At 41.7% G+C, this 26,791-nt stretch overlaps 1 protein-coding gene across 1 annotated transcript in view; it reads left to right on the forward strand.

Moving 5' to 3' along the window:
* LOC121549971 (cadherin-12-like) overlaps nt 1-26,791 on the forward strand; it is a 188,974-nt gene that overhangs the window by 124,905 nt on the left and 37,278 nt on the right. Inside the window, exons 3-6 of the mRNA XM_041862002.2 lie at nt 1,022-1,316; nt 7,247-7,366; nt 18,658-18,825; nt 21,383-21,570. Coding sequence (XP_041717936.2) covers nt 1,022-1,316; nt 7,247-7,366; nt 18,658-18,825; nt 21,383-21,570 — 771 coding nt within the window. The remainder of the gene's footprint in view (nt 1-1,021; nt 1,317-7,246; nt 7,367-18,657; nt 18,826-21,382; nt 21,571-26,791) is intronic.

Genomic DNA, 26,791 nt, shown 5'->3' on the forward strand with positions numbered 1-26,791 from the left:
CCTGGTGGCATAGCAGGAAATTCAAGTCACTGGCAACCAAGAGATTGTGAGATCAAGTGCGAAGTGTGCTCACGTTGAAGAATCTTACAAGAATGTTACTTTTGACCAAAAGTGTTACGTTCACTCAACATGTCGTTAAGTCTAAATATGTCAGTTTCACTTACTATACTAGGTTTCCTGCAACAACAAGGTGATCAAATTAAGATCTGTATTGCTGGGAGAGCCATCATGTAGGTAATATGCACATCCCAAATCCCTAACCTTTTCTACCAGCTCTGGGCCAAAAACGTACACTACTTTGTATACAATGAGTGTACAAAACATGAAGAACACCTGCTATTTCCAAGACATAGACTGACCAGGTGAATCTAGGTGAAAGCTATGATCCCTTATTGATGTCACCTGTTAAATCCACTTCAATCAGTGTAGATGAAGGGATGAGACAGGTTAAATAAGTATTTTTAAGCCTTGAGACAATTGAGACATGGATTGTGTATGTGTGCCATTCAGAGGGTGAATGGGCAAGAAAAAATATGTAAGTGCCTTTGAAAGGGGTATGGTAGCAGGTGCCAGGCACACCGGTTTGTGTCAAGAACTGCAATGCTGCTGGGTTTTTCACGCTCAACATATCAAGAATGGTCCACCACCCAAAGGACATCCAGCCAACTTGACACAACTGTGGGAAGCATTGGAGTCAACATGGGTCAGCATCCCTGTGGGTCACTTTCGACACCTTGTAGAGTCCATGCCCCGACGAAGGGAGGCTGGGGGCAGAACTCAATCTTTATTTCTTAATGTTTTGTACACTCAGTGTATTTTGTGTGTGGGCTTAGCAGCACATACCCTACTATGTGGGAGGTTTTCTTTGTATTTTGTAAGTGTAGTCAGGAAGTGGAGTGAGTCCCATCGACTCACTTCATCAACTGCCTTTACATTAAACTGTTCTCCCCCAGTGGTCTCAATGAATCATTAGCAGTATCATTGTTTGGACTGAACCTGTCCTTTTCCTCTTATCTTGTAGCTGCACACTGACCTGGATAAGGGCGAGAGCGAGGTGAAGTACACTCTCATGGGAGAAGGGGCCGGCTCCATTTTCACCATCGATGCAACGACCGGGGACATCCATGCCTTAAGAAGCCTTGACAGGGAGGTGAAGCCTTACTACACCCTTCGCGCCCAGGCTGTCGATATCGACACAAACAGGCCCCTGGAGCCCGAATCAGAGTTTGTGATCAAAGTCCAGGACATCAACGACAATGAGCCAAAGTTTCTGGAAGGCCCATACACAGCCAGTGTCCCTGAGATGTCACCTGTAGGTAAGAAGAAATATCAGAAAATACTTTGTGTGGCCTATTCACTATATAGTGTACTTCTTTTGACCAGAGACCTACGGGCTCTGGTCAAAAGTAGTACACTATGTAGAGAATAAGGTGCCATTTGGAACGTAGGCAAATTATCACAGAATACTTCATGTATCACCTTTAACTTGGCATAGGAAAATAGATGCATTTCTTAGAACACTGTATTGTACTGAGTTTTAGATCCAGACATAGTAAGAAAGGGAGTTTTATAACCACAGGTAAACAGGAGGGAGAAAGAGAACCCAACAGATTTTGATGTTTTAGCGAGCAAGCCAGTTATGCACAACGTGCCTGAGTACATTGCAGATCGAGGCTTGTCTTTATGATCTCACCCCCAGGGAAGGGAGATCAAGGTAATTCACTCTGAGATTGGCTCCTCTTGATCTGAATGGCAATGAAGCCCTGGCGAAGAGAACAGAAAAACCAGATAGAAATGTTGAATGGAGCCGGGTACAGTCAATGTACAGGTAATTGCCAACATAAAGGAAAAACCAACATAAAGTGTCTTAATAGGGCATTGGGCCACCACAAGCCAAAAGAATAGCTTCAATGTGCCTTGGCATAGATTCTACAAGTGACTGGAACTCTATTGGAGGGATGTGACACTATTCTTCCATGAGAAATTCCATCAATTGGTGTTTTGTTGATGGTGGTGTAAAACACTGTCTCAGGTGCCACTCCAGAATCTCCCATAAGTGTTCAATTGGGTTGAGATCTGGTGACCAGTGGCAGTCAATGCCATTTAAGATGAGGGAGAACCATTTAATTTTTTAATGAGCATGGCCTTAGTTCTATTACAGCGTATTGGATGACTGTCATTCATATTCCATTCAACCAGTTCAATGTAACAATGCCTATTCCCCCTCAGGAGACAGAAAAGATTTGGCATGGGTCCTCAGATCCTCAAAAAGTTATACAGCTGCACCATCGAGAGCATCCTGACTGGTTGCATCGCCGCCTGGTATGGCAACTGCTCGGCCTCCGACCGCAAGTCACTACAGAGGGTAGTGCGTACGGCCCAGTACGTCACTGGGTCCAAGCTTCCTGCCATCCAGGACCTATATACCAGGCGGTGTCAGAAGAAGGCCCTAAAAATTGCCAAAGCCACCCTAGTCATAGACTGTTCTCTCTGCTACCGCACGGCAAGCAGTACTGGAGCGCCAAGTCTAGGTCCAAAAGGGTTCTTAACAGCTTCTACCCCCAAGACATAAGACTCCTGAACAGCTAACCAAATGGCTACCCAGACTATTTGCATTGATCCCCCCCCCTATGCATAGTAACTTTACCTCTACCATGTACATATTACCTCAATTACCTCGACCAACCTGTGTCCCCGCACATTGACTCTGTACCGGTACCCCCGGTATATAGCCTCGTTACTGTTATTTTATTGTTGTTCTTTAATTATTTGTTATTTTTCATTTGTATTTATTTATTGTTTACTTCAGTTTATTTAGTAAATACTTTCTTAACACTTATTTTTTCTTAAAACTGCTTTGTTGGTTAAAGGCTCGTAAGTAAGCATTTCACTGTAAGGTCTACACCTGTTGTATTCGGCACAACATTTTATTTTATTTGATTTCAGGCTAATAGATTACACTCTAATTTTCCCTATACCCATCATGAGGTTGCTACAACCTAGCCTATGAATGACAGTTTACAACGTAGGTGCACACAGGTCAGACATTGACACATTCAATACCGCCTTCCACACTCTTGGCTGCATCTAGCTGATATAGGGTGTAATCATTGGTCCAAGAGTTGCAAATGAGAGTTTCTATTGAAAAATTCAGGTATGTTCATCCCCGTTTGGTTCTGTTTGCTTCCATTTAAGAAAGGATTTTCAACAGAATCGGCGGAATGAATACACTCCTGATCACGCGTAAACACAGTTCACTTTCATAGCAGCCACATTGTATTCCTTCTCACATCTATGCGCTCTCCTCCTCTCATCTTGTCCATTCGCTTGTGGATTTCTATGCACAACACATCAGCTGTATGTGACCAGGCGAAAAAACCTATTCAAGCCAAACTATATTATAACTGCTACATATAGCCTACATCGTTGTCACTATATTAGCTAAAGTAACTTCATAGTCAACATAGCTAATATAACTAATGCGTTAGTAAACCCACTACAATTATGCAGTAAAGTTACAGTGTACAGTCAGTAAGCAGTTACACCGGCGGGCCCCGGTGGCAATAAATTAGTAAAACCAAAAGCTTACCTTAACTTGGAAGAGTTCCAGCATTGTGTTGGATAGTCATCGCCAGCTAGCTAAACATACCATCCCTCTGTTTGAGCAGGGTGTTTGAGTAGGCTAAACTAGCTAGCTGCATTTGCTAGCTAAGTAAGTGAAAAAATAAAATAATGAAATCTCTCTTTTGCTTCTCCTTCATTTTGGAAGAAATGAATTTGTTCAAAAATGTTCAACAATTGTCTTATTTCTCTCTTTGAGTCCACTACTCACCACATTTTATGCACTGCAGTGCTAGCTGTAGCTTATGCTTTCAGTACTAGATTCATTCTCTGATCCTTTGATTGGGTGGACAACATGTCAGTTCATGCTGCAAGACCTCTGATAGGTTGGAGGACGTCCTCTGGAAGTTGTCATAATTACTGTGTAAGTCTATGGAAGGGGGTGAGAACCATGAGCCTCCTAGGTTTTGTATTGAAGTCAATGTACCCAGAGGAGGACGGAAGCTAGCTGTCCTCCAGCTACACCATGGTGCTGCCCTACCTTCATTGCAAAATAGCATGTTTGAATCAATTATTTGGTGACGTGATTATATTTAGTATAGTTTTATCTAAAAATGATAACTTTTTAAATGTTTAAAAAATTAAAAATAAATATATTTTTTTATGAAATTCACTGAGGAGGATGGTCCTCCCCTTCCTCCTCTGAGGAGCCTCCACTGCTGGTGACTGAGACACACACACTTTAAACCCCCTATGCTCCTTTGAGACCACTCTTTCAAAGTCACTGAGATCTCTTCTTCTAGCCATTGTAGCTAAAATAATGGGTAACTGGGCATTTTTATGCATGACCCTAAGCATGATGGGATGACAATTGCTTAAGTAACTCAGGAACAACACCTGTGTGGATGCACCTACTTTCAATATACTTTGCATCAGTGGTGTAAAGTACTTAAGTAAAAATACTTTAAAGTACTACTTAAGTAGTTTTCGGGGGTATCTGTACTTTACTTTACTATTTCCATTTTTGACAACTTTTACTTTTACTTCACTATATTCCTAAATAAAATAATGTACTTTTTACTCGATACATTTTCCCTGACACCCAAAAGTACTCGTTACATTCTGAATGCTTAGCAGGACAGAAAATGGTCCAATTCACACACTTATCAAGAGAACAACCCTCGTCATCCCTACTGCACAAATGCTTCATTTGTAAATGATTACTGAGTGTTGGAGTGTGCCCCTGGCTATAATATATTTGTATTTTTAAGACAATTGTGCCATCTGGTTTGCTAAATATAAGGAATGTTTTATTATTCATACTTTTACTTTTACTTTTGATACTTAAGTATATTTTAGCAATTCCATTTACTTTTGATACTTAGGTATATTTAAAACCAAGGACTTTTAGACCATTACTCAAGTAGTAATTTACTGGGTGACTGTCACTTTTACTTGAGTCATTTTCTATTAATGTATTTTTACTTTTACTCAAGTATTAAATCAGGAGTTTGGAATCTAGGACCTGCCTGCGAAATAACAATTTTCTTTAAAGCTGCAATATGTTACTTTTGGGGCGACCCAACCAAATTCACATAGAAAATGTGTGTTATAGATCTGTCATTCTCATTGGAAGCAAGTCTAAGAAGCAGTAGATCTGTTCTATGTGCGCTATTTCTATGCTTCCCGTTCTTAAGTTTCGTTTTCGCGTCTTTTACTTTCAGTTTTGTGCACCAACTTCAAACAGCTGAAAATACAATATTTTGGGTTATTGAAAATATATTTCACAGCGGTTTGGATGGTACAATGATTCTCTACACTGCTTGTTTTGTCACATAAACTGAAATTAGGTGAACTATTCAAATGTTATTGCACCTTTAAATAAGGGATTGAGCATGCTTTTGGAATAATTATTCTTTTCAGATTAGTCTGCAGTCACTGTTGACAATTTAGCGACTTTGTCCGATATTTAGCAAGTTTTCAGACCCCTCCAGGGACATTTATTAGTAAAAGAGTCTAGCGACAAATTCAACTACTTTTCAGGCTGCCTTTGGGGAGTTTTGACACAGAGGGTTTCTATGGTTTTGATAGCATTTAGCGACTTTTCCCACTCAACTCTGATGCAAACAAGAGTGGGAGAAGCTGTCTGAGCAACAGAAATCACAGCAACAGCACACACACAGGCAGACAAGCACAAGGGAAGGGGGTGTTCGGTGTCATGTAAAAATCTTCCCAGTGTGAAATAGTTCCCAATCGTTCTGATTGTGTTCTGATTGTGACGTCATGCTGTAAAATCAACACGTCATCTACCAACTTCTAGTGACAAATCAAGGAGCCAATAGCGGATTTCACTGAAAATAGTTGGCAACAATGTCTGCAGTGTGTGTGATAAATGGTTCAATAGGGCATTGATGGAGCGTGTGCCTGAGAAAAATAGGAATCACTGCTAATTACATTAATGAAATGAATGGAACTAATAGGCCTTCCTTAGGGAGATGGGCGTGGATTCAAAACACCAATTACGATGAATACTGTATTTTTATTTTCAAAGAACATCAAGAAACTGGAATGAGCCAAGTTAAAAAGTGGTGCATAGCTTTGTTTAGCTATTATTAACCCATTTTAAACCAAGCACTCGTATTTGAAAGCTTTATGGAAATAGAGCTGTTTATAAAAGGATTGCATCACTAAAACGCACAAGCAAAAACACGAATACAGCACATGCTGATAAACCAGCACAAACTGCCTAGTTATAAATGAGTGATTAACCATTAGCATTGGCACAGCAGTAATAGAGCCTGTAGAGCATCTCAGCTACATGACACCCGGATGGGTGGTGCAGGGCTTTGTTAGGAAGGATTAACACTTTAATCTCTCTCACCTAATGTTTTAATACAATTGTTACCATCTGCTCACAGCGCAAAGCCTGTTTAATAAAGGCTTGTTACAGCCAACTAAAAGATTAGCATGTGTCAATGGCCATTTGTGCATGTAGCTTCTCTTGGATGTCCACCAAGCAGACTATACAGTCCCAGCCTGTACATATGGAATAAAACAGAGAAATCTCATTTAGCCACAGGAGTGGTTTTATTGAGCTTATAGATACAATAATTGCCATTGGATTTGATGGTAGGTTTACATGCTTCTGTGGAGATGGTGGATTAATGCAATTGGTGTTTTAGATTCAAGCTTCAGTAATTAAAGAGGATGAGCCCATACTTCTATAACCAGTAATTACTCTGTTCCTGGTACTGCAGGAAGTTTGGATGGCTGCCATGTTTCCTATTCCTGCTGTGGATGGCTCTTTGTTTCTATAATGGAGGCAATGTCTAATGAATGCGTGTCTGAACAGCCATTTTACCCCTGATGTATGTTTTGGCTAAACATCCACTTGCAAATGTATATTTCACATAGTGAATAATTCAACGTTCCAATGATGCACACTCATCTTCTATCATATACTCGTCACACTGTAATCTAAGTGACTCTGTCCCAAATGGCTCCCTATTCGCTACATAGTGCACTACTTTTGACCTGAGCCCTGCTCAAAAGTAGTGCACTTTATTGGGAATAGAGTGCCATTTGGGAGGCATACATGGTGGCAAAAGCTGCTAAACTGGATGAAAACTATTCCATAAAAAATGACCCCATCTGAATGTTACAAATGTATGTGTATGTTTTACAGGGACCTATGTGATGCAGGTGACAGCCACAGATGCAGATGACCCTACCTATGGAAACAGTGCCAGAGTGGTCTATAGCATCCTCCATGGCCAGCCATACTTCTCTGTTGATCCCAAGACAGGTAAATAAGATGGGCAACATCAGTCAGAAATGGGTCTAATTTGGTACTTTTTGTTGTTACTGTTTACATAATTGTATATGCCATTTAACAGACACTTTTATCCAAAGCGACTTACAGTTTTTATGTACATGTGGTCCTGGGAAGCACCATGCTCTACCAACTGAGCCACAGAGGACCCATTTGTTGGTCGATGTTGAATGCTGTTTTGTTTGGGATTGTGTTAACTATTATCCAGCTTTCTTTGAAATGACAAAAAGGCAGGGTAACTATCTGTCAAATAGAAGAAGAAAAAATATAGCTTACCTCTCCAAAAAAGTTTCCAAATGCCAAGTTTTGTAATTGTATTAATCTAATATGTGGGCATATATTCTAACTCTGCACATTAGTATTGACAAAGTGTTGTCTTTAATTTAATTATAGATTATCGATCCGATTAAACAAATGAGTGAGATAACTTGATTTGATTACATTGTTGCTGGCCAGGGCAATGGATTAGAAACAGTGACAAGTTATAGCTTCCATTCCTTTATGGTGGACAGAGAAATTGATCTCTATCACTAACCACATTTCCATCCACAGTTTTTAAAGTCATACTGTATATAAAAAATAAAAAAACATGACAGCTGTGATGGAAACAGGACATTTTGGTGCAACTTTATTAATGCTGACAGTTAATTTGTTCGTTCGACATGGTGTGATCTTTTTGTGTCTATAAAATTAATTATGTGAGAATTGCTGGTGGAAACACCTTTATGCTCCATTATTTATATAATAACCATCATATCGAAGTAAACTTGGAGTCAAGCGATGAATGGTGTGTGGTCCTCCCACTACAAATCAATGCAGTTTATTAGGCTACAGATGAAATAGGTTATGAAAAACTTCACAGGCTGGTGAAAGTGCACGGTGATCTTGATGTTCCTTTCCAATAAATATTGACGGTCTTATTCTGGTGACATGATGATCAAATCAAATCAAATGTTATTTGTCACATGCACCGAATACAACAGGTGTAGACCTTACCGTGAAATGCTTACTTACAAGCTCTTAACCAACAGTGCAGTTAAATAAACAGAATTAAGAAAATATTTGCTAAATTAAAAAAAAAAAAAAAAAAAAGTAAAATAATTACACAATGTATGATGTTTCGTCTGAGGGCATAGCGGGATTTCTTATAAGTGTCCGGATTAGTGTCCCACTCCTTGAAAGCGGCAGCTCTAGGCTTTAGCTCGGTGCGGATGTTGCCTGTAATCCATGGCTTCTGGTTGGGATATGTACGTACGGTCACTGTGGGGACGACGTCGTCGATGCACTTATTGATGAAGCCGGGGAATGAGGTGTATACTCCTCAATGACATTGGATGAATCACGTAACATATTCCAGTCTGCGCTAGCAAAACAGTCCTGTGGCGTAGCATCCCTTCATCTGGTCCAGAGTTTTTTTTCCTCTGGTTGCACATGTGACATGCTGGTAGAAATTAGGTAAAACTGATTTATGTTTGCCTGCATTAAAGTCCCCAGCCACTAGGAGTGCTGCTTCTGGATGAGCATTTTCTTGTTTGCTTATGGCCTTATACAGCTTGTTGAGTGCGGTCTTAGTGCCAGCATCAGTTTGTGGTGGTAAATAAATTGCTATGAATAGACTGCTACGAGAACTCTCATGGTAGATAGTGTGGTCTACAGCTTATCATGAGGTACACTACCTCAGGCGAGCAATACCTTGAAAATACTTTAATATTAAACATTGCACACCAGCTGTTATTGACAAATAGACACAGACGTAGCTGCTCTGTCCTGCCGATGCATGGAAAACCCAGCCAGCTCTATATTATCCGTGTCGTCGTTCAGCCACGACTCAGTGAAAGATAAGACATTACAGTGTTTAATGTCCCGTTAGTAGGATAGTCTCGACCATAGTTCATCCAGTTTGTTTTCCAGTGATTGCACATTCCAGTGATTGCTCACTCGCCTACGAATTCTCACTAGGCACCCAACCTAAGCCCCCTGTATCTCCGTCTTTTCTTCACGCGAATGACGGGGATTTGGGCCTGGTCTCCGGGAAGCAGTATATCCTTCGCGTCGGACTCATTAAAGAAAAAATCTTTGTCCAGTTTGAGGTGAGTAATCGCTGTTCTGATGTCCAGAAGCTCTTTTCGGTCATAAGAGACAGTAGCAACAACTTTAACAAAATAGCGCAGTTGGTTAGGAGAAGGTAAAAAGGCAGCCACCCCCTCCGGCACAATTATATCATATATATATATATATATATATATATATATATATATATATATATATATATATATATATATATATATATCATTGCTCAAAAAAATTAAGGGAACACTAAAATAACACATCCTAGATCTGAATGAATGAAATAATCTTATTAAATACTTTTTTCTTTACATAGTTGAATGTGCTGACAACAAAATCACACAAAAATTATCAATGGAAATCAAATTTATCAACCCATGGAGGTCTGGATTTGGAGTCACCCTCAAAATTAAAGTGGAAAACCACACTACAGGCTGATCCAACTTTGATGTAATGTCCTTAAAACTAGTCAAAATGAGGCTCAGTAGTGTGTGTGGCCTCCACGTGCCTATATGACCTCACTACAACGCCTGGGCATGCTCCTGATGAGGTGGCGGATGGTCTCCTGAGGGATCTCCTCCCAGACCTGGACTAAAGCATCTGCCAACTCCTGGACAGTCTGTGGTGCAACGTGGCGTTGGTGGATGGAGCGAGACATGATGTCCCAGATGTGCTCAATTGGAATCAGGTCTGGGGAACGGGCGGGCCAGTCCATAGCATCAATGCCTTCCTCTTGCAGGAACTGCTGACACACTCCAGCCACATGAGGTCTAGCATTGTTTTGCATTAGGAGGAACCCACGGCCAAACGCACCAGCATATGATCTCACAAGGGGTCTGAGGATCTCATCTCGGTACCTAATGGCAGTCAGGCTACCTCTGGCGAGCACATGGAGGGCTGTGCGGCCCCCCAAAGAAATGCCACCCCACACCATGACTGACCCACCGCCAAACCGGTCATGCTGGAGGATGTTGCAGGCAGCAGAACGTTCTCCACGGCATCTCCAGACTCTGTCACATCTGTCACGTGCTCAGTGTGAACCTGCTTTCATCTGTGAAGAGCACAGGGCGCCAGTGGCGAATTTGCCAATCTTGGTGTTCTCTGGCAAATGCCAAACGTCCTGCACGGTGTTGGGCTGTAAGCACAACCCCCCACCTGTGGACGTCGGGCCCTCATACCACCCTCATGGAGTCTGTTTCTGACCGTTTGAGCAGACACATGCACATTTGTGGCCTGCTGGAGGTCATTTTGCAGGGCTCTGGCAGTGCTCCTCCTGCTCCGCCTTGCACAAAGGCGGAGGTAGCAGTCCTGCTGCTGGGTTGTTGCCCTCCTACGGCCTCCTCCACGTCTCCTGATGTACTGGCCTGTCTCCTGGTAGCGCCTCCATGCTCTGGACACTACGCTGACAGACACAGCAAACCTTCTTGCCACAGCTCGCATTGATGTGCCATCCTGGATGAGCTGCACTACCTGAGCCACTTGTGTGGTTTATAGACTCCGTCTCATGCTACCACTAGAGTGAAAGCACCGCTAGCATTCAAAAGTGACCAAAACATCAGCCAGGAAGCATAGGAACTGAGAAGTGGTCGGTGGTCACCACCTGCAAAACCAGTCCTTTATTGGGGGTGTCTTGCTAATTGCCTATAATTTCCACCTGTTGTCTATTCCATTTGCACAACAGCATGTGGTCCTCTGTAGCTCAATTGGTTGAGCATGGCGCTTGTAACGCCAGGGTAGTGGGTTCGATCCCCGGGACCACCCATACGTAAAAATATATGCACACTTGACTGTAAGTCGCTTTGGATAAAAGCGTCTGCTAAATGGCATATTATATATTATATATTATTATATGTGAAATGTATTGTCAATCAGTGTTGCTTCCTAAGTGGACAGTTTGATTTCACAGAAGTGTGATTGACTTGGAGTTACATTGTGTTGTTTAAGTGTTCCCTTTATTTTTTTGAGCAGTGTATATATATATATATATATATATATATATATATATATATATATATATATATATATATATATATATATATATATATGGGGAGAACAAGTATTTGATACACTGCCGATTTTGCAGGTTTTCCTAATTACAAAGCATGTAGAGGTTTGTAACTGTGAGAGTCGGAATCTAAAACAAAAATCCAGAAAATCACATTGTATGATTTTTAAGTAATTAATTTGCATTTTATTGCATGACATAAGTATTTGGTCACCTACCAACCAGTAAGAATTCCGGCTCTCACAGACCTGTTAGTTTTTCTTTAAGAAGCCCTCCCGTTCTCCACTCATTACCTGTATTAACTGCACCTGTCCACATACTCAATCAAACAGACTCCAACCTCTCCACAATGGCCAAGACCAGAGAGCTGTGTAAGGACATCAGGGATAAAATTGTAGACCTGCACAAGGCTGGGATGGGCTACAGGACAATAGGCAAGCAGCTTGGTGAGAAGGCAACAACTGTTGGCGCAATTATTAGAAAATGGAAGAAGTTCAAGATGACGGTCAATCACCCTCCATGCAAGATCTCACCTCGTGGGGCATCAATGATCATGAGGAAGGTGAGGGATCAGCCCAGAACCACACAGCAGGACCTGGTCAATGACCTGAAGGGAGCTGGGACCACAGTCTCAAAGAAAACCATTAGTAACACACTACACCGTCATGGATTAAAATCCTGCAGCGATACGCAAGGTCCCCCTGCTCAAGCCAGCGCATGTCCAGGTCCGTCTGAAGTTTGCCAATGACCATCTGGATGATCCAGAGGAGGAATGGGAGAAGGTCATGTGGTCTGATGAGACAAAAATAGAGCTTTTTGGTCTAAACTCCACTCGCCGTGTTTGGAGGAAGAAGAAGGATGAGTACAACCCCAAGAACACCATCCCAACCGTGAAGCATGGAGGTAGAAACATCATTCTTTGGGGATGATTTTCTGCAAAGGGGACAGGACGACTGCACCGTATTGAGGGGAGGATGGATGGGGCCATGTATCGCGAGATCTTGGCCAACAACCTCCTTCCCTCAGTAAGAGCATTGAAGATGGGTCGTGGCTGGGTCTTCCAGCATGACAACGACCCGAAACACACAGCCGGGGCAACTAAGGAGTGGCTCCGTAAGAAGCATCTCAAGGTCCTGGAGTGGCCTAGCCAGTCTCCAGACCTGAACCCAATAGAAAATCTTTGGAGGGAGCTGAAAGTCTGTGTTGCCCAGCGACAGCCCCAAAACCTGAAGGATCTGGAGAAGGTCTGTATGGAGGAGTGGGCCAAAATCCCTGCTGCAGTGTGTGCAAACCTGGTCAAGACCTACAGGAAACCTATGATCTCTGTAATTGCAAACAAAGGTTTCTGTCCCAAATATTAAGTTCTGCTTTTCTGATGTATCAAATACTTATGTCATGAAATAAAATGCAAATTAATTACTTAAAAATCATACAATGTGATTTTCTGGATTTTTGTTTTAGATTCCGTCTCTCACAGTTGAAGTGTACCTATGATAAAAATTACAGACCTCTACATGCTTTGTAAGTAGGAAAACCTGCAAAATCGGCAGTGTATCAAATACTTGTTCTCCCCACTGTATATATATATATATATATATATATATATATATATATATATATATATATGATATATATATATATATATATATATATAAATATGCTGATCGATGCGTGACTGCTGTTTGGCCCCAAAAAATATTCTCGCTCTTATCCATAATAATCTCATCATGTAGACTAGCCAAACTGCACAGCCAGCCTGGTCTCATAGAGTAGACCGTTACATAGTAAATATAAAACCTGGACATTCAAATTGGTATGATATGTTACGTTTGGTATGATTACTTAATGCGGGGTGGGTGGATGTATAAAGCGACCATCTATCAACCCAAAGGTTGCAAGTTCAAATCTCATCACGGACTACTTTAGCATCTGAACTAATTAGCAGCTTTTCAACTACTTACTACTTTTTAGCTACTTTGCAACTACTTAGCACGTTAGCTAACGCTTCCCCTAACCCTAACCCTAACCCTTTTAGCTAACCCTAACCTTAACCCTTTAACCTAACTCCTAAACTTAAACATAACCTAAACCCCTAACACCTAGCCTAGTTAACATAAGCCAGCTAGCTAATATTAGCCACCTAGCTAGAATTCGTAACATACCAAACGTTTTGAAAATTCATAACATATAGTATGTGTTGCGAATTCATAATATATTGTACGTTTTGCAAATTCATAACATATAATTATACAAAATGGGTGATGGACATCCACAGATTAATACATACCATGCAAACATAACATATCATACTAAATGGAGTGTCCCGGATTTACATACAGAATAATGTGAAATGCTCTGAGACAAGGTTGCAGACCACAGCCTACCCGCACTGTATCTGCGAGCTGTTGGCTAGAGCGTACGTGCCAAGACCAGAGTAGGCACATTTTCTATTTAACGCAACAGTTATTGTGACAAAACTATTGATAGAGTTGAACTTTAGATTTTTATTAGTTATATGAAAACTTAAGTGAAATAATACATTTTGTGTGCACTACGTTTGGTGGAGTCCGTTTGGTGGAGACACAGCACTGGTCGGAAAATGTGCATATTTCTTTATGCTGATTTGAGAATATTTGCATGAAAATATGTCATCAATTGGTTGGAAACCTAGCTATTGCTATACAGAAAGTGGACTTTGTACCCTTTCTTAACTTATTTGCTAAGGCTGGAAACACAATCAGTGATATCGCTTATAAATTACATTTCACACACCTCCATTTTTGGAAATTGTATGACAGCAGGTAATAACATTCTGTAGCTTGAATAGTCATAAACAGTGCCTTCAGAAAGTATTCCCACCCCTTGACTTTTTCCACATTTCTTTGTGTTATAGCCTGAATTTAAAATTGATTAAATTGAGATTTTTTCTCACTGACCTATTTGAATGACTACCTCATCTCTGTACACCACACATACAATTATCTGTAAGGTCTCTCAGTCGAGCAGTGAATTTGAACCATAAAGATCAGGGTGGTTTTCCAATGCCTCGCAGAGAAGGACACCTATTGGTAGATGGGTAAAAAAAAAGCAGACATTGAATATCCCTTTGAGCATGGGGAAGTTGTTAATTACACTTTGGATGGTGTATCAACACACTCAGTCACTACAAAGACACAGCCGTCCTTCCTAACTCCGTTACTAGAGAGGAAGGAAACCGCTCAGGGATTTCACCATGAGTCCAATGGTGACTTTGAAACAGTTACAGAGTTGAACCCCCTAGAGTCTATTAATGCAACGGTGCGGCAATCTAAGTAACGTAATAAAAAAATCCCCATAAAAATCCATCAGTTTAAGCTAGAGATCTCTGTTATTTTGCATGGGCTTTGTCTCAATCCACCTCATCTGCCTGTGGCGGACTTTAACATCTGCAGTGGAAAGTGGCCAAGCTACAGCAGTGTTTGTCAGACTATGAGACATCCCAAAAATCAGTCTTCTCACGAAAACGTCAGTAGCATCTGAACGGTTTGGCCTACACAAGTCCCAAGGGACTCGTCTGAAGTTGGTACCGTCTATGTGCCAACTTCTGTTTGTAGCGTCCAAACCGTTTGGGTTACAAACTAATGTGACCCTCCGGTGGAAAGGGGAGATTGTCCCAAACACGATGGCGTTCACTGTTTTACTCTATGACCTCCACAAGTGTCACAGGACTTGTCTGAATGTAACCGGTACCAGTTTAGAAAATGAATGGAATTACAGTATGAAGGTAGTTTTGTGCCTACCCAAAAAAAAGGGGTTAAATCAGTTTTTATTTTATTTTTCTTCTACTTTGACAATACAGAGTATTTTGTGTAGATCATTGACAAAAAAAGGACAAATCAATTTTAAGCCCACTTTGTAACACAACAACGTGGAAAAAGTTAAAGGGTGTGAATGCTTTCTGAAGGAACTGCAATTAAATTCAATATGCGTGCAGTGCACATTACTTTGTCCTCTGTGAAAATGTAAACTAAACTAGAAAAGGACATTTCCTACAGAAAATGTGTGTGCTTGCTTTTCTTAAAGTATGTTTTGTTGTGAAATAGTAGTAGTGGTAGTGCTAGTGGTAGTGACTGCAGTAGTAATGGTTGTGGCTTGAGATCTTTGACCGTGTCAAAGGATCAGCACCTCTCCGACCCTGTACGCTCCAGTTGTCATGTGTATCTGGGAGCCAGCCTGGGCCAGTGAGTCTCAGTCTTATAATAGACAGCTAACTGTCGAGAACCCTACAACCCTCTTACCATATGTATTTGCTGTAGCCTAATGGTCGATACAGTTTCTACTTCTATCAGTGTGTTCAAAAGTCTAATTGGCTGTGTTATAATTTAGATTGGTATTATGTATTTTAATTTGAAAGCAACTGAAAGAAAATGAATGCATATCACAGGAAAAAAACTATATCCTCAGGAGTCTTGGTTGAATCGGTTCTGTATGCATTCATGCTCAAACAGAGCTTCCCATGAAAAAGGTTTGATCTTTTTGCACAATCTCCACAATGATAACACAGTTCAAAGTGTGCAAAAGAAAGAAAAGGGTGGGAAAAAATACAAGGAAATAGATCATGATAACCATTTCCAACGTGATATCACAGGGAAAAAGGGAAGGGGGAGAATCTATCACAGATTACGCCTTTCCACCCTGGAGAGTATACAGAACACACACTGTGACTGTATTTCAAACCTGATGGCGAAAAAATCCAACTGTTAACACAAATGTTTACCATGCTGATCCTGCCACTACATACATCAACGCAGCTGAACAAACAAGCAGGAGAGAGAAACGAAAAAGGGGAAAGTGGGGGAGAGAATCACATGCCTTAATCACCATGCACTTCACAGCATCATCCCTCCCTGTTAGAGAGATGAGAAGAATGTCAAAAAAAAAACATCCTTTGTTGCACTTGCAGAACACAGGAGTTGAGGATCAAATGTGAAATCCATCCTATTCATATTGTGAATGGGGGAATAAGAGAAGAGGAAATGTACATCTTGCCCCATTTCTATCCCTTCTTTCACGCTGACATCCTCCTAGCTGACGTGGCCATTACTCGGCTGTATTTGTTCTGATCTCAAGGTCCCTCAGATCCTCTGGCGAGTCATTATAAAGCCTCACTTAGTTCAGTATTGAATGTCAAGTATGTCCACTTGGTGAAATGACCTCTATTTCTATATATCACAGCCTTCACTGCAGGCACATTAATGCACCTCTAAGTATAGGCTCTTTCTAATGGGGCTGCTACACTCTAAAAAGTAATTTAGCCTTTTAGTTGTTCAGTTCATTTTCCAAAGTCAACACAACTGAAAAATACAGAAATTGTTAATTGTGAGAAAAAAAAAATTCTACAAAAAAGTATGTTATCCTGCTGCCTTTAATGACTTGTTGCATAAACTTGATACTTTTAGTCAAATCAATGTGCTTCAACTGTTTGTTTTTTGTTGTGCTAACAAAGCTACACTGTTAGCAATTGCTATAGATTTTATGATACTGATAATTGTATGGTAAATAAGTACTGTATTACTGTTTTGCTGTATATTTACTGTCAATTGCAATATACTTGGTTACTTTTTGGACCGTCCTGTAAATGATCTTAATATGCCTTGCAATTACAGTTATTATTATAGGATATTTCAGATGTGCTTACGGCACACATCTTTAAAAATGATTTATAATTGTGAAATACATTACCGGTTACGTAGTTGCGGTAAAAATACAGTAAATATACGACTTATATTGTATTTTTACAACTGAACTGTATTTTGAAAAGTACATTTACAAAAATGTACTGTACAGTTAGGGTACAGTTTTGTTCCCTGGTGTACAAATAGGTAAAATGTACACGTAAGGTACAGTGGCTTGCGAAAGTATTCACCCCCTTGGCATTTTTCCCATTTTGTTGCCTTACAACCTTGGGGGTTTGTATCATTTGATTTACACAACATGCCTACCACTTTGAAGATGCAAAATATTTGTTATTGTGAAACAAAAAGAAATAAGACAAAAAAAAACTGAAAACGAGCATGCATAATTATTCAGGTTTGTTGTTATTCTTTCAATTTTTTAATAATGGATTTAATGGTGCTCCGTGGGATGTTCAAAGTTTCTGATATTTTTTTCTAACCCAACCCTGATCTGTACTTCTCCATAACATTATCCCTGACCTGTTTGGAGAGCTCCTTGGTCTTCATGGTGCCGCTTGCTTGGTGATGCCCCTTGCTTAGTTGTGTGGCAGACTCTGGGGCCTTTCAGAACAGGTGTATATATGCTGAGATCATGTGACAGATCATGTGACACTTAGATTGCACACAGGTGGACTTTATTTAATTAATTATGTGACTTCTGAAGGTAATTGGTTGCACCAGATCTTATTTAGAGGCTTCATAGCAAAGGGAGGGGGTGAATACAACAAGAAATTGTTTTCATTTCACTTCACCAATTTTGACTATTTTGTGTATGTCCATTGCATGAAATCCAAATAAAAATCCATTTAAATTACAGGTTGTAATGCAACAAAATATAAAAAACGCCAAGGGGGATGAATACTGGCACTGTACCTTCAGAGGTACACATATGAGCTTGCATGGTTCTGCTCGGTACCAAATCTGTAGGTATGACAGAGATTGGCCACAGATGAATAACCTAATCCTACTCTTATTTTGCTGGTGTGTGAATACATGTTTTCAGTAATAAATATGGTAATAGATAAGGTTGATTCTCAAGTGTGCTCATAGTAAGAATTTTACAAGAATGTTACTTTTGACTAAAAGTATCACGTTCACTCAACAAGTGATTAAATCGAAATGTGTCAGTTTCACTTACTATACTAGGTTGAAGTAACTTTAGATTGGACTTGACTTAACATTTTAAGGCGGCAGGGTAACAAACTTTTTAAAGTTTACTCAACAAATTTTTTTTTACAGTGTACTAGACAGGTAATTTGTACATTTTAACTATCTAGCAAAAAAAGAGGGCATCAAAAAGGACGCATCATACAGCAGCCATCAGCCATCCTTCAGAACACGTTAACACTCACCTTGTCCCTTCTCTATTATCTTGCTTCCACCTATCTCCTATTCGGACTGCACAACTTATGTGCATAATAGTGCCTTGATGTCAGATGTCAATTTGACCTGTTCTAAAGATACCATGTTGCCATTAGGTATAATAAGGACGGCCTTGCCGAACATGGACCGCGAGGTGAAGGAGCAGTACCAGGTACTTATCCAGGCCAAGGATATGGGAGGTCAGCTGGGAGGTCTGGCTGGGACCACTACCATCAACATCACCCTCAGTGACGTCAACGACAACCCACCAAGGTTTTCCAAAAGTAAGTGAGAGAGAGAGAGAGGGAGAGGGATGGTGCTGTTCTGTGTATGACGTTTATTTTAAACTCTGTTAAATAAGCATGTTGATAATATCGGTTTTAATATTCCTGTTTCATTTTTTTTATTGAATAATTGGTTATACAGTACCAGTCAAAAGTTTGGACACACCTACTCATTTAAGGGTTTTTCTTTATTTTTTACTATTTTCTACATTGTAGAACAATAGTGAAGACATCAAAACTATTAAATAACACATATGGAATCATGTAGTAACCACGAAAAGACAAATCAAACTACATTTTACATTTGAGATTCTTCAAATAGCCACCCTTTGCCTTGATGACAGCTTTGCACACTATTGGCATTCTCTCAACCAGCTTCACCTGGAATGCTTTTCCAACAGTCTTGAAGGAGTTCCCACATATGCTGAGCACCTGTTGGCTGCTTTTACTTCACTCTGCGGTCCGACTCATCCTAAACAATCTAAACTGGGTTGGCATTGGGGGATTGTGGAGGCCAGGTCATCTGATGCAGCACTCCATCACTCTCCTTCTTGGTAAAATAGCCCTTACACAGCCTGGAGGTGTGTTGGGTCACTGTGATAGTCCCACTAAGCCAAACCAAATGGAATGGCGTGTCGCTGCAAAATGCTGTGGCAGCCATGCTGGTTAAGTGTGCCATGGATTCTAAATAAATCACAGACAGTGTCACCAGCAAAGCACCCCCACACCATAACACCTCCTCCTCCATTCTTTACGGTGAGAAATACACATGCGGAGATCATCCGTTCACCCACACCGCGTCTCACAAAGACACAGCGGTTGGAAACTAAAATTTCCAAAGAACACATTTCCACCGGTCTAATGTCCATTGCTCATGTTTCTTGACCCAAGCAGGTCTCTTCTTCTTATTGGTGTCTTTTAGTAGTGGTTTCTTTGCAGACATTCAACCATAAAGGCCTGATTCACACAGTCCCCTCTAAACAGTTGATGTTGAGATGTGTCTGTGACTTGAACTCTGTGAAGCATTTATTTGGGCAGCAATTTCTGAGGCTGGTAACTCTAATGAACTTATATTCTGCAGCAGAGGTAACTCTGGGTCTTCCATTCCTGTGGCGGTCCTCATGGGAGCCAGTTTCATCATAGCGCTTGATGGCTTTTGCCATCAAAGTTCTTGAAATGTTCCGTATTGACTGACCTTCATGTCTTAAACTAATGATGGACTGTCGTTTCTCTTTGCATATTTGAGCTGTTCTTGCCATAATATGGATATGGTATTTTACCAAATAGGGCTATATTCTGTATACCCCCCTACCTTGTCACAACACAACTGATTGGCTGAAACACATTAAGAAGGAAATAAATTCCACAAATTAACTTTTGAGAAGGCACACCTGTTAATTGAAAATCATTCCAAGTGACTACCTCATGAAGCTGGTTGAGAGAATGCCAAGAGTGTGCAAAGCTGTCATCAAGGGTAAGGGTGTCTATTTGAAGAATCTCAAATATAAAATATATTTTGATTTCTTTAACACTTTTATGGTAACTACATGATTCCACATGTGTTATTTCATAGTTTAGATGTCTTCACTATTATTCTACAATGTAGAAAATAGTACAAATAAAGAAAAACCCTTGAATGAGTAGGTGTGTCCAAACTTTTGACTGGTAGTGTGATGCTGATGCCCTCAGGGCAGATGTCTATGTTCTTTGCATTTCTTACTATATATTATTTACTTGTAGCTTAGTACTTTGCCACATTCACTTAAACAGACTTCGGTATTTACCTTTCATTAATTAGTTATTCAATTGTTAAAGGGAGTTTCTATGTTTTCAGTTGCAGTGTTGTTCAACTGAAATGGGAGCTGATGCCTGTAATTAAAATAGCTGGAATTAAGTATTTATTTTAAGCCAACAAACAAATCAATTCATTTAAATAGTTAATCAGTGCAAAAAGTAAGATACAGGAGGCAGGCCAAACATGCATATTGTGTCATTGTGTAAGATTTTGTTATTCATTCATTTATTGATCTATGAAAATCAAAAGTCAGCATATTTGAACAACATTGGTCAATACAACAACTTTGAATATGCATATTTATGAATATAGCCTTTATACATATATTTAAGATCACTCTCCAAAACCCTGTAACTGAATATGAAAGGTTAAGGGAATAATGCAAACATGCAATTGTGACTGAGTATGCTGCTCTGGTCTCTGGGTATTTTTGATATGCCTTTTACGACAGCCTACTTAGGCAGGCAGTCACTCCACTCTGTGAAAATACTATGATATTTCCAAAATGATGTTACAGCACAAAGGTTCAGACCAGGGGTGATGTCGTCGGTCTATTCTTTATGTCTGCTGCTCTCCCTCCCTTTCTCTTGTTGTATTGCACAAATAATTACCATGCCACCAATGGCAATTAACAGATGCTGTTGCTGTGCTGCTCACTTCCAAACCATTTAGGGACACACTGAACAAAAGACCAATACAATGCCAGAAGTTGAAAATGAACTAGAGTCTAGATCAATCTATTTGTTTGTTTTTGTCTGTAAGGTTTCTTTCACCTGAGAGTCCCTGAGTCCTCTCTAGTGGGTTCTGCTGTGGGAAGAATCAAAGCTCATGACTTGGACATCGGGAAGAACGCTGAAGTAGAGTACAACATCGTACCGGGGGACGGAGGCAACATGTTTGACATCATCACCAATGAACACAATCAGGAAGGAATCATCATTCTCAAAAGGGTAAGGGCCTTCAACAGTCACGTGGTGGCACTTTAAATCAAAGGACGGGATCATAGTAATGGGCTGGAATGGAATGAATGGAACGGTAGCATACACATCAAACACATGGTTCCCTTTCAGTGTTCCCTTCAACTTCGGTACAACATACTATTGGGAGTCGCACTTTCGCGACTTCGGTTGAAGGATCTACAATTGTGCTTGACAAGGCCTATCTGGACGATTGGCTAATAGCAGCAGAGTCAAGGGAACAAGCAGTGTCGCACACATCCAGCCTGTCGCAGGGTGCCAGGTGTTGTCCCGCAAGGTGGTCACAATAGACGTGTGGGGCGCGCTGTGCGAGAGTTACTCAATTCGGTTACTATGGACGGTGTCACAGCTTGGCATATCAATTACCTGGAACTTCTGACGTCGTACTTAGCTCTCAGGCACCTCTCACCAGAGTATGTGAGCGGAGTGTAGCGAGGTGTTGAGCGTGCCCACTTTGACTGGAGCTTGGAGCAAGATACCCAAAGGGTGGAGCATCACTTCACGAGCTTAGGGCATGCCCACCCCAGCATGCATTTGTATCCTACATGTGTGCTGCTATAGCCCCTTGCTTTAGCTACTGTCATGTAGTTCGCTAAATATTTTCAGAAATAAACTGATAAAATACACAGGTGCTGAATCAAGGTGACTTACACAGATGAGGACCAAGAGCAAGAGAGGGAGTGCGGTGATGTAGTGTCCACAACTAAATAATCATTGTGGAATCTGAAAATACACTTATCCCACAAGCATGATGGTGTACTTACTACGTGGACATGATAAAAGAAAGAAACGAGGTGGGTAGATAACTAAGTGTGTCATTGTAGCAAAGTATTTTAAAACTACAAATCAGATCTCTTAAACGTTTCGTTCATTTTAGTTCTATTATCTGTACAATAGGCCATAATTGATTTTTTTGCCCAATAGGCCTGGCATATTCCCACGTTCAAGGAGCTTTCTGTTTTGATTGGGTTATTTTGCCTAAAAACTTTTAGGCCTACTTGTAGAAAAAAAGAAAATAAAACTCTGCATCTCTGCCCAGCCTGGTAAGACTGGCCAAAAGGGTGTTTAGCATCCCCAGTGGCTCTGCAAGTGTGGAGAGGATGTTCTCCACTGCTGGCCTGCTCTCCAGGCACCATCGCATGAGCCTGAAGCCACAGACTGGCCAAACTCGTGTTCCTAAAAATGAATTCTAAAAATGAATTCAAAGGCACTAATAAGTCATTTTTCGTTTAATTTGTATTGAATTCTAAGTAAGTCACAGCCTATATGTGCAATGTATAGACTATATAATGATTTAATACAACAAAATGTTGTTGTTTTTAATGCTGAACTCTTTATGTCCCTGCCAGCCTATTGTGTCGCACTCGCAAATGCTTCAAATGTATTTCTTTGTAGGCTAAGCCTTGAAATAATTTAAATAACATCGCATAAATCATTCATTTTCATTCCTTTTTAGGCTCCCTGTCTGGCTCCTGACGTATTAAGAGTGTTTATATGCTGTGTAATATGACATGTAGCCTATTTGAAATTATGTTTGCTTCTTACATTCACCTTTTCATGTTTATTCAAATACTTTTCATTCAAATCCATATGGTTTGGTTTCAATACTTAAAAAACAATTGGTAGGTCCAGGTATTCACAAAAATAGATGGGTGTTGGTTAAATTGTGATTTTAATGAATGGAGGGAAGTTGGAGTGGGAGTTTTTTTTCCTGTGAGCTCAAAGCGTTTTTTAGCAGAGTGGTAGGAAAGGACATGGAGCACCAGAGCGGTGTGCAGGATTTCCAACCGCTGAACTCCGCTCACATGCTCTGCCCCACATATTTGTCGGGCGGCATGTGCAGGTCAGTTCCGACAACAGTGGCATACAGTACATCAACAGGCAGCTCCCTGTTACTGTGGAGCAGTGCGCATTTGCTCTCACTTCAGGCGATGCATGTTCCCAGTTGCCTCAACTCAAGTGCAGATCTGCTATCCAGGGGGTGGGGGGCTGTTCCTCAGGAGTGGAGACTACATCCCTTGGTGGTTGCCCAGATATGGGAGAGATTCGGCAGGGCCGACGTAGATCTTTACACGTTGCAAGAAAATGCACAGTGTCATCTATTTTTCTCGATGAGGGACCCAAGTGCCCCGTTGGGAAAGGACATTCTGGCGCACCAGTGGCCTCGGACCCTCTTTAAGCGTTTCCGGCAGTGGTTCTGATTCAGCCCATGTTGGAGAGGGTGCGGCGGGAGGGCATATCATTAATTATTGTGACTCCCCATTGGCCCAAGGTTCCTTGGTTTGAAGCGATCATTTGCCTTTTTAGGTGGGGACCCGTGGCAACTCCCATTTCTTAAAGTTATGATAACAAACTTTTTACCCAGCATGCACTAAGGCAGGTAGATTTGTTATTTTATTGTTTTTAATATCTGTGTTTTTGCATGTACATTGAGTGATTGATTGATTAATCTTATGCTACACAAAGATAAATAATATACATTTGTCTAAACTAATCCAATCATTTAGTCATTATGAATGCAGGTTGAGGGTGAGTAAATATTCAAACTGTTGACTATTCTAACTCTGGTTGGATTCCAATAGGAATTACACATCACTTTGCAAGCCAGCTTATTATGACTTGCAGGTTGCAAAATTCTGGACACTTTCCCAGGTTTTCAAGAAATTCCAGTGGGAAGATTCCTGGAAATTGGGGGGCCAGTATGACAAATAAAAATATTGAATGCACTCACTAAAACTGTAAGTCGCTCTGGATAAGAGTGTCTGCTAAATGACTAAAATGTAAATGTTTAAGGTCAATTGATTTGTTTTTCAATCAGTATAAAAGGAAATTCACATAATTCAATCCATCAATAAGGTGAAATTCTAAATAAGACAATTATATCAATAAGTCATCAATCCAACTTAGGCTAATCAAATGGTTATTAAATCAAAATAAAACTAAGAACAAAACAAAAAAGACAAAAGTAGACAAATGCAATCAGTAAAAAAATGGAATCTAGTGGAGGAGAGTGGATGACGGTGTATGTGTGTATTTCTGTTGGTGGGAGGGGAAGGGGAGGGGTTTGGGTTGGCAGTTGCTGAAAGGAGGTAGCAGTTGTGGTTTGTCGATGCTGTGTCCAGGGTTGGTGCTGGTGTTGTGGCTGGCACCGGGAAAACCTGGGTTGGTACTTGTGTTGGGGCCGGGACTGGACATCGTGCCGTGACCGGGACTGGAGACAAGGGGTTGGTGCTGGGTCTGGTGCTGAGGACCGGGAAAACGGGAACTGGGAACTGCGGCTGCTGCAGGTGGGTCGGGATCTGGGTCTGTAGAGGGGAGGAAGGACAACCTGAGGAAGCCCTAGACCCAGAGGTCAATGGTGGTACTCCCCCTATTGGCCTGATCGCTCCGGGTGTAGATCTGGTCCCTCCTCTGCGTCTCGTCTGGTGGTCTGGTGCTGGTGCTTGGAACCGGGATCTAGATTGGTGCTGGGACTGGTGCTGGATCTGCAGATGGTAGGAAAGACAACCTGAGGAGCAAGCAGGCACACAAGGAAGCCCTAGACCCGAGGGTCAGTGATGGTACTCACCTGTGGCCTGCTCGCTCTGGGTGTAGTTCTAGATCTTTTGTCCTTCCTCTGCGTCTCTTCTGGTGTGGTGATGAATGGTTCCTGGTTCTGGTCTGGTTCTGTGAGAGGGATAGGTGTAGAGTGAGCAAAGGGGAGAGAGATGGAGAGGGAGAAGGGGGTTTGGGGGTGGTGGAGGGGCAAAGCGACGGAAAGGCTGGATGCTGGAGGCTGGAGGACAGTGGGACTAAACAGGGCCCAGACCACGCCCGGCCACGGAGCAGTCACCAACATTAGGTACGTGTGTTCAGTTTGACTGCCTCAGTGGGGGCAGTTCTCTGTACTTACCTTGTGCCATCTATGGATGGTTTCCCTCATGGGGAGTCAACCATGAACAGCCATCTGAAGAAAGTCCTTCAGTTCTGAGTGTGTTGTCAGGGTCATGATAATTGGTTCTTGGGGGTGTCCAGGTCCGGGTTTGATAATTTCGATGCAGAGGTGGATGAGGGCCTCTAGAGGGTTTTTTGTGTTGTTTGGTGGTTCTTGGCTGATCACAGGTGTTGGTGGGCCTCCCCACTGACTGCCTGGTGGCCCCCTGTACTGACTTGGTGATAGACTGGGGGGTGCTGGGAGTGGTGAAGTCGGTTTGGTGGGTCCAGGGGGTCGGGACTGAGCCTGGCGGACTGCTAAGGAGCAGGGGGGAGGAGTCAGGGGCAGTAGAGGTTATGGTAGAGGAGTCAAGGGCAGTTGGTGGTGGGAGGGCGATCAGGGACAGTAAGGGGCAGGGAGGAGCGATCATAGGAAGTAATGGACTGGGGCATAGTGCGGGGTCTCGGAGGGGGAGACGGTTTCTCAGAGGAGATAGGGGGTTTTGCGGGTAGTGTTTGCTGGAGTCGGGGTTTGGGTTCTGGGGTAGTCTTCTGGTCTGTTGTTGGTTTGATGTTTGTCTGTTGTTTTTCGTTTGGTAATTTTTGTTCAGTTTGGATCATCGTCGTCTAAGAACTGGAGTTGTGAGGCAAACGGTTCTACCAATTGTTGGCCTCTCTCAAAATCGGCTCCCCTTTGACCAGGGGTTTGAAGAGGGTGGAGGTGACTAGGAAAGGATTTGTTGGCGGGGCAGAGGTGAAGGTGCCGACAGGGGTGGGGGACGTTTCTGGGACTTGGTTGGTGGGTTGGGCGGTGTCTGTGGAAAGGTCTGGGTCTGGGACTGGCTCTTTGTTGCTGTTATCTAGTGGAGGGGCCAGGGGGTTGGGGGTGTTTGCCCTTGCCCTGCCGGTGTAAGAACTGAAGTGGCCCCCTTTCCTGCACAGGTTGCAGGGGCATGTGGAGGTAAAGTCTGAGCTGGGATGGTTGTCTTTACAGCTCTTGCAGATGATGTTGGCCAGTTGGCCACTGTTCCTGCACAGTTTGGGCATGCCATAGTAGTGGGAAGGTGTTGGACTCCGCCCAGCCATTTTCGTGCTCCAGTCCAGACGTTGTCTTCGTCTAGGACCCTCCTAGCCGCTAACTTGAGGGTGGCGAACCTGCTTAACCATACTTGTCATAGTCCTGGACGCATTCATTGTGAAACTGTACTGTAACTACTTTGGATTCGGTGTCGGAAAGGGTATGCTTGCAATCTGTTAAACCATGCTGAATCTTTGCACTTTC

Source organism: Coregonus clupeaformis, chromosome 34 (assembly GCF_020615455.1).
Source record: "Coregonus clupeaformis isolate EN_2021a chromosome 34, ASM2061545v1, whole genome shotgun sequence".
Lineage (NCBI taxonomy): Eukaryota > Metazoa > Chordata > Actinopteri > Salmoniformes > Salmonidae > Coregonus > Coregonus clupeaformis.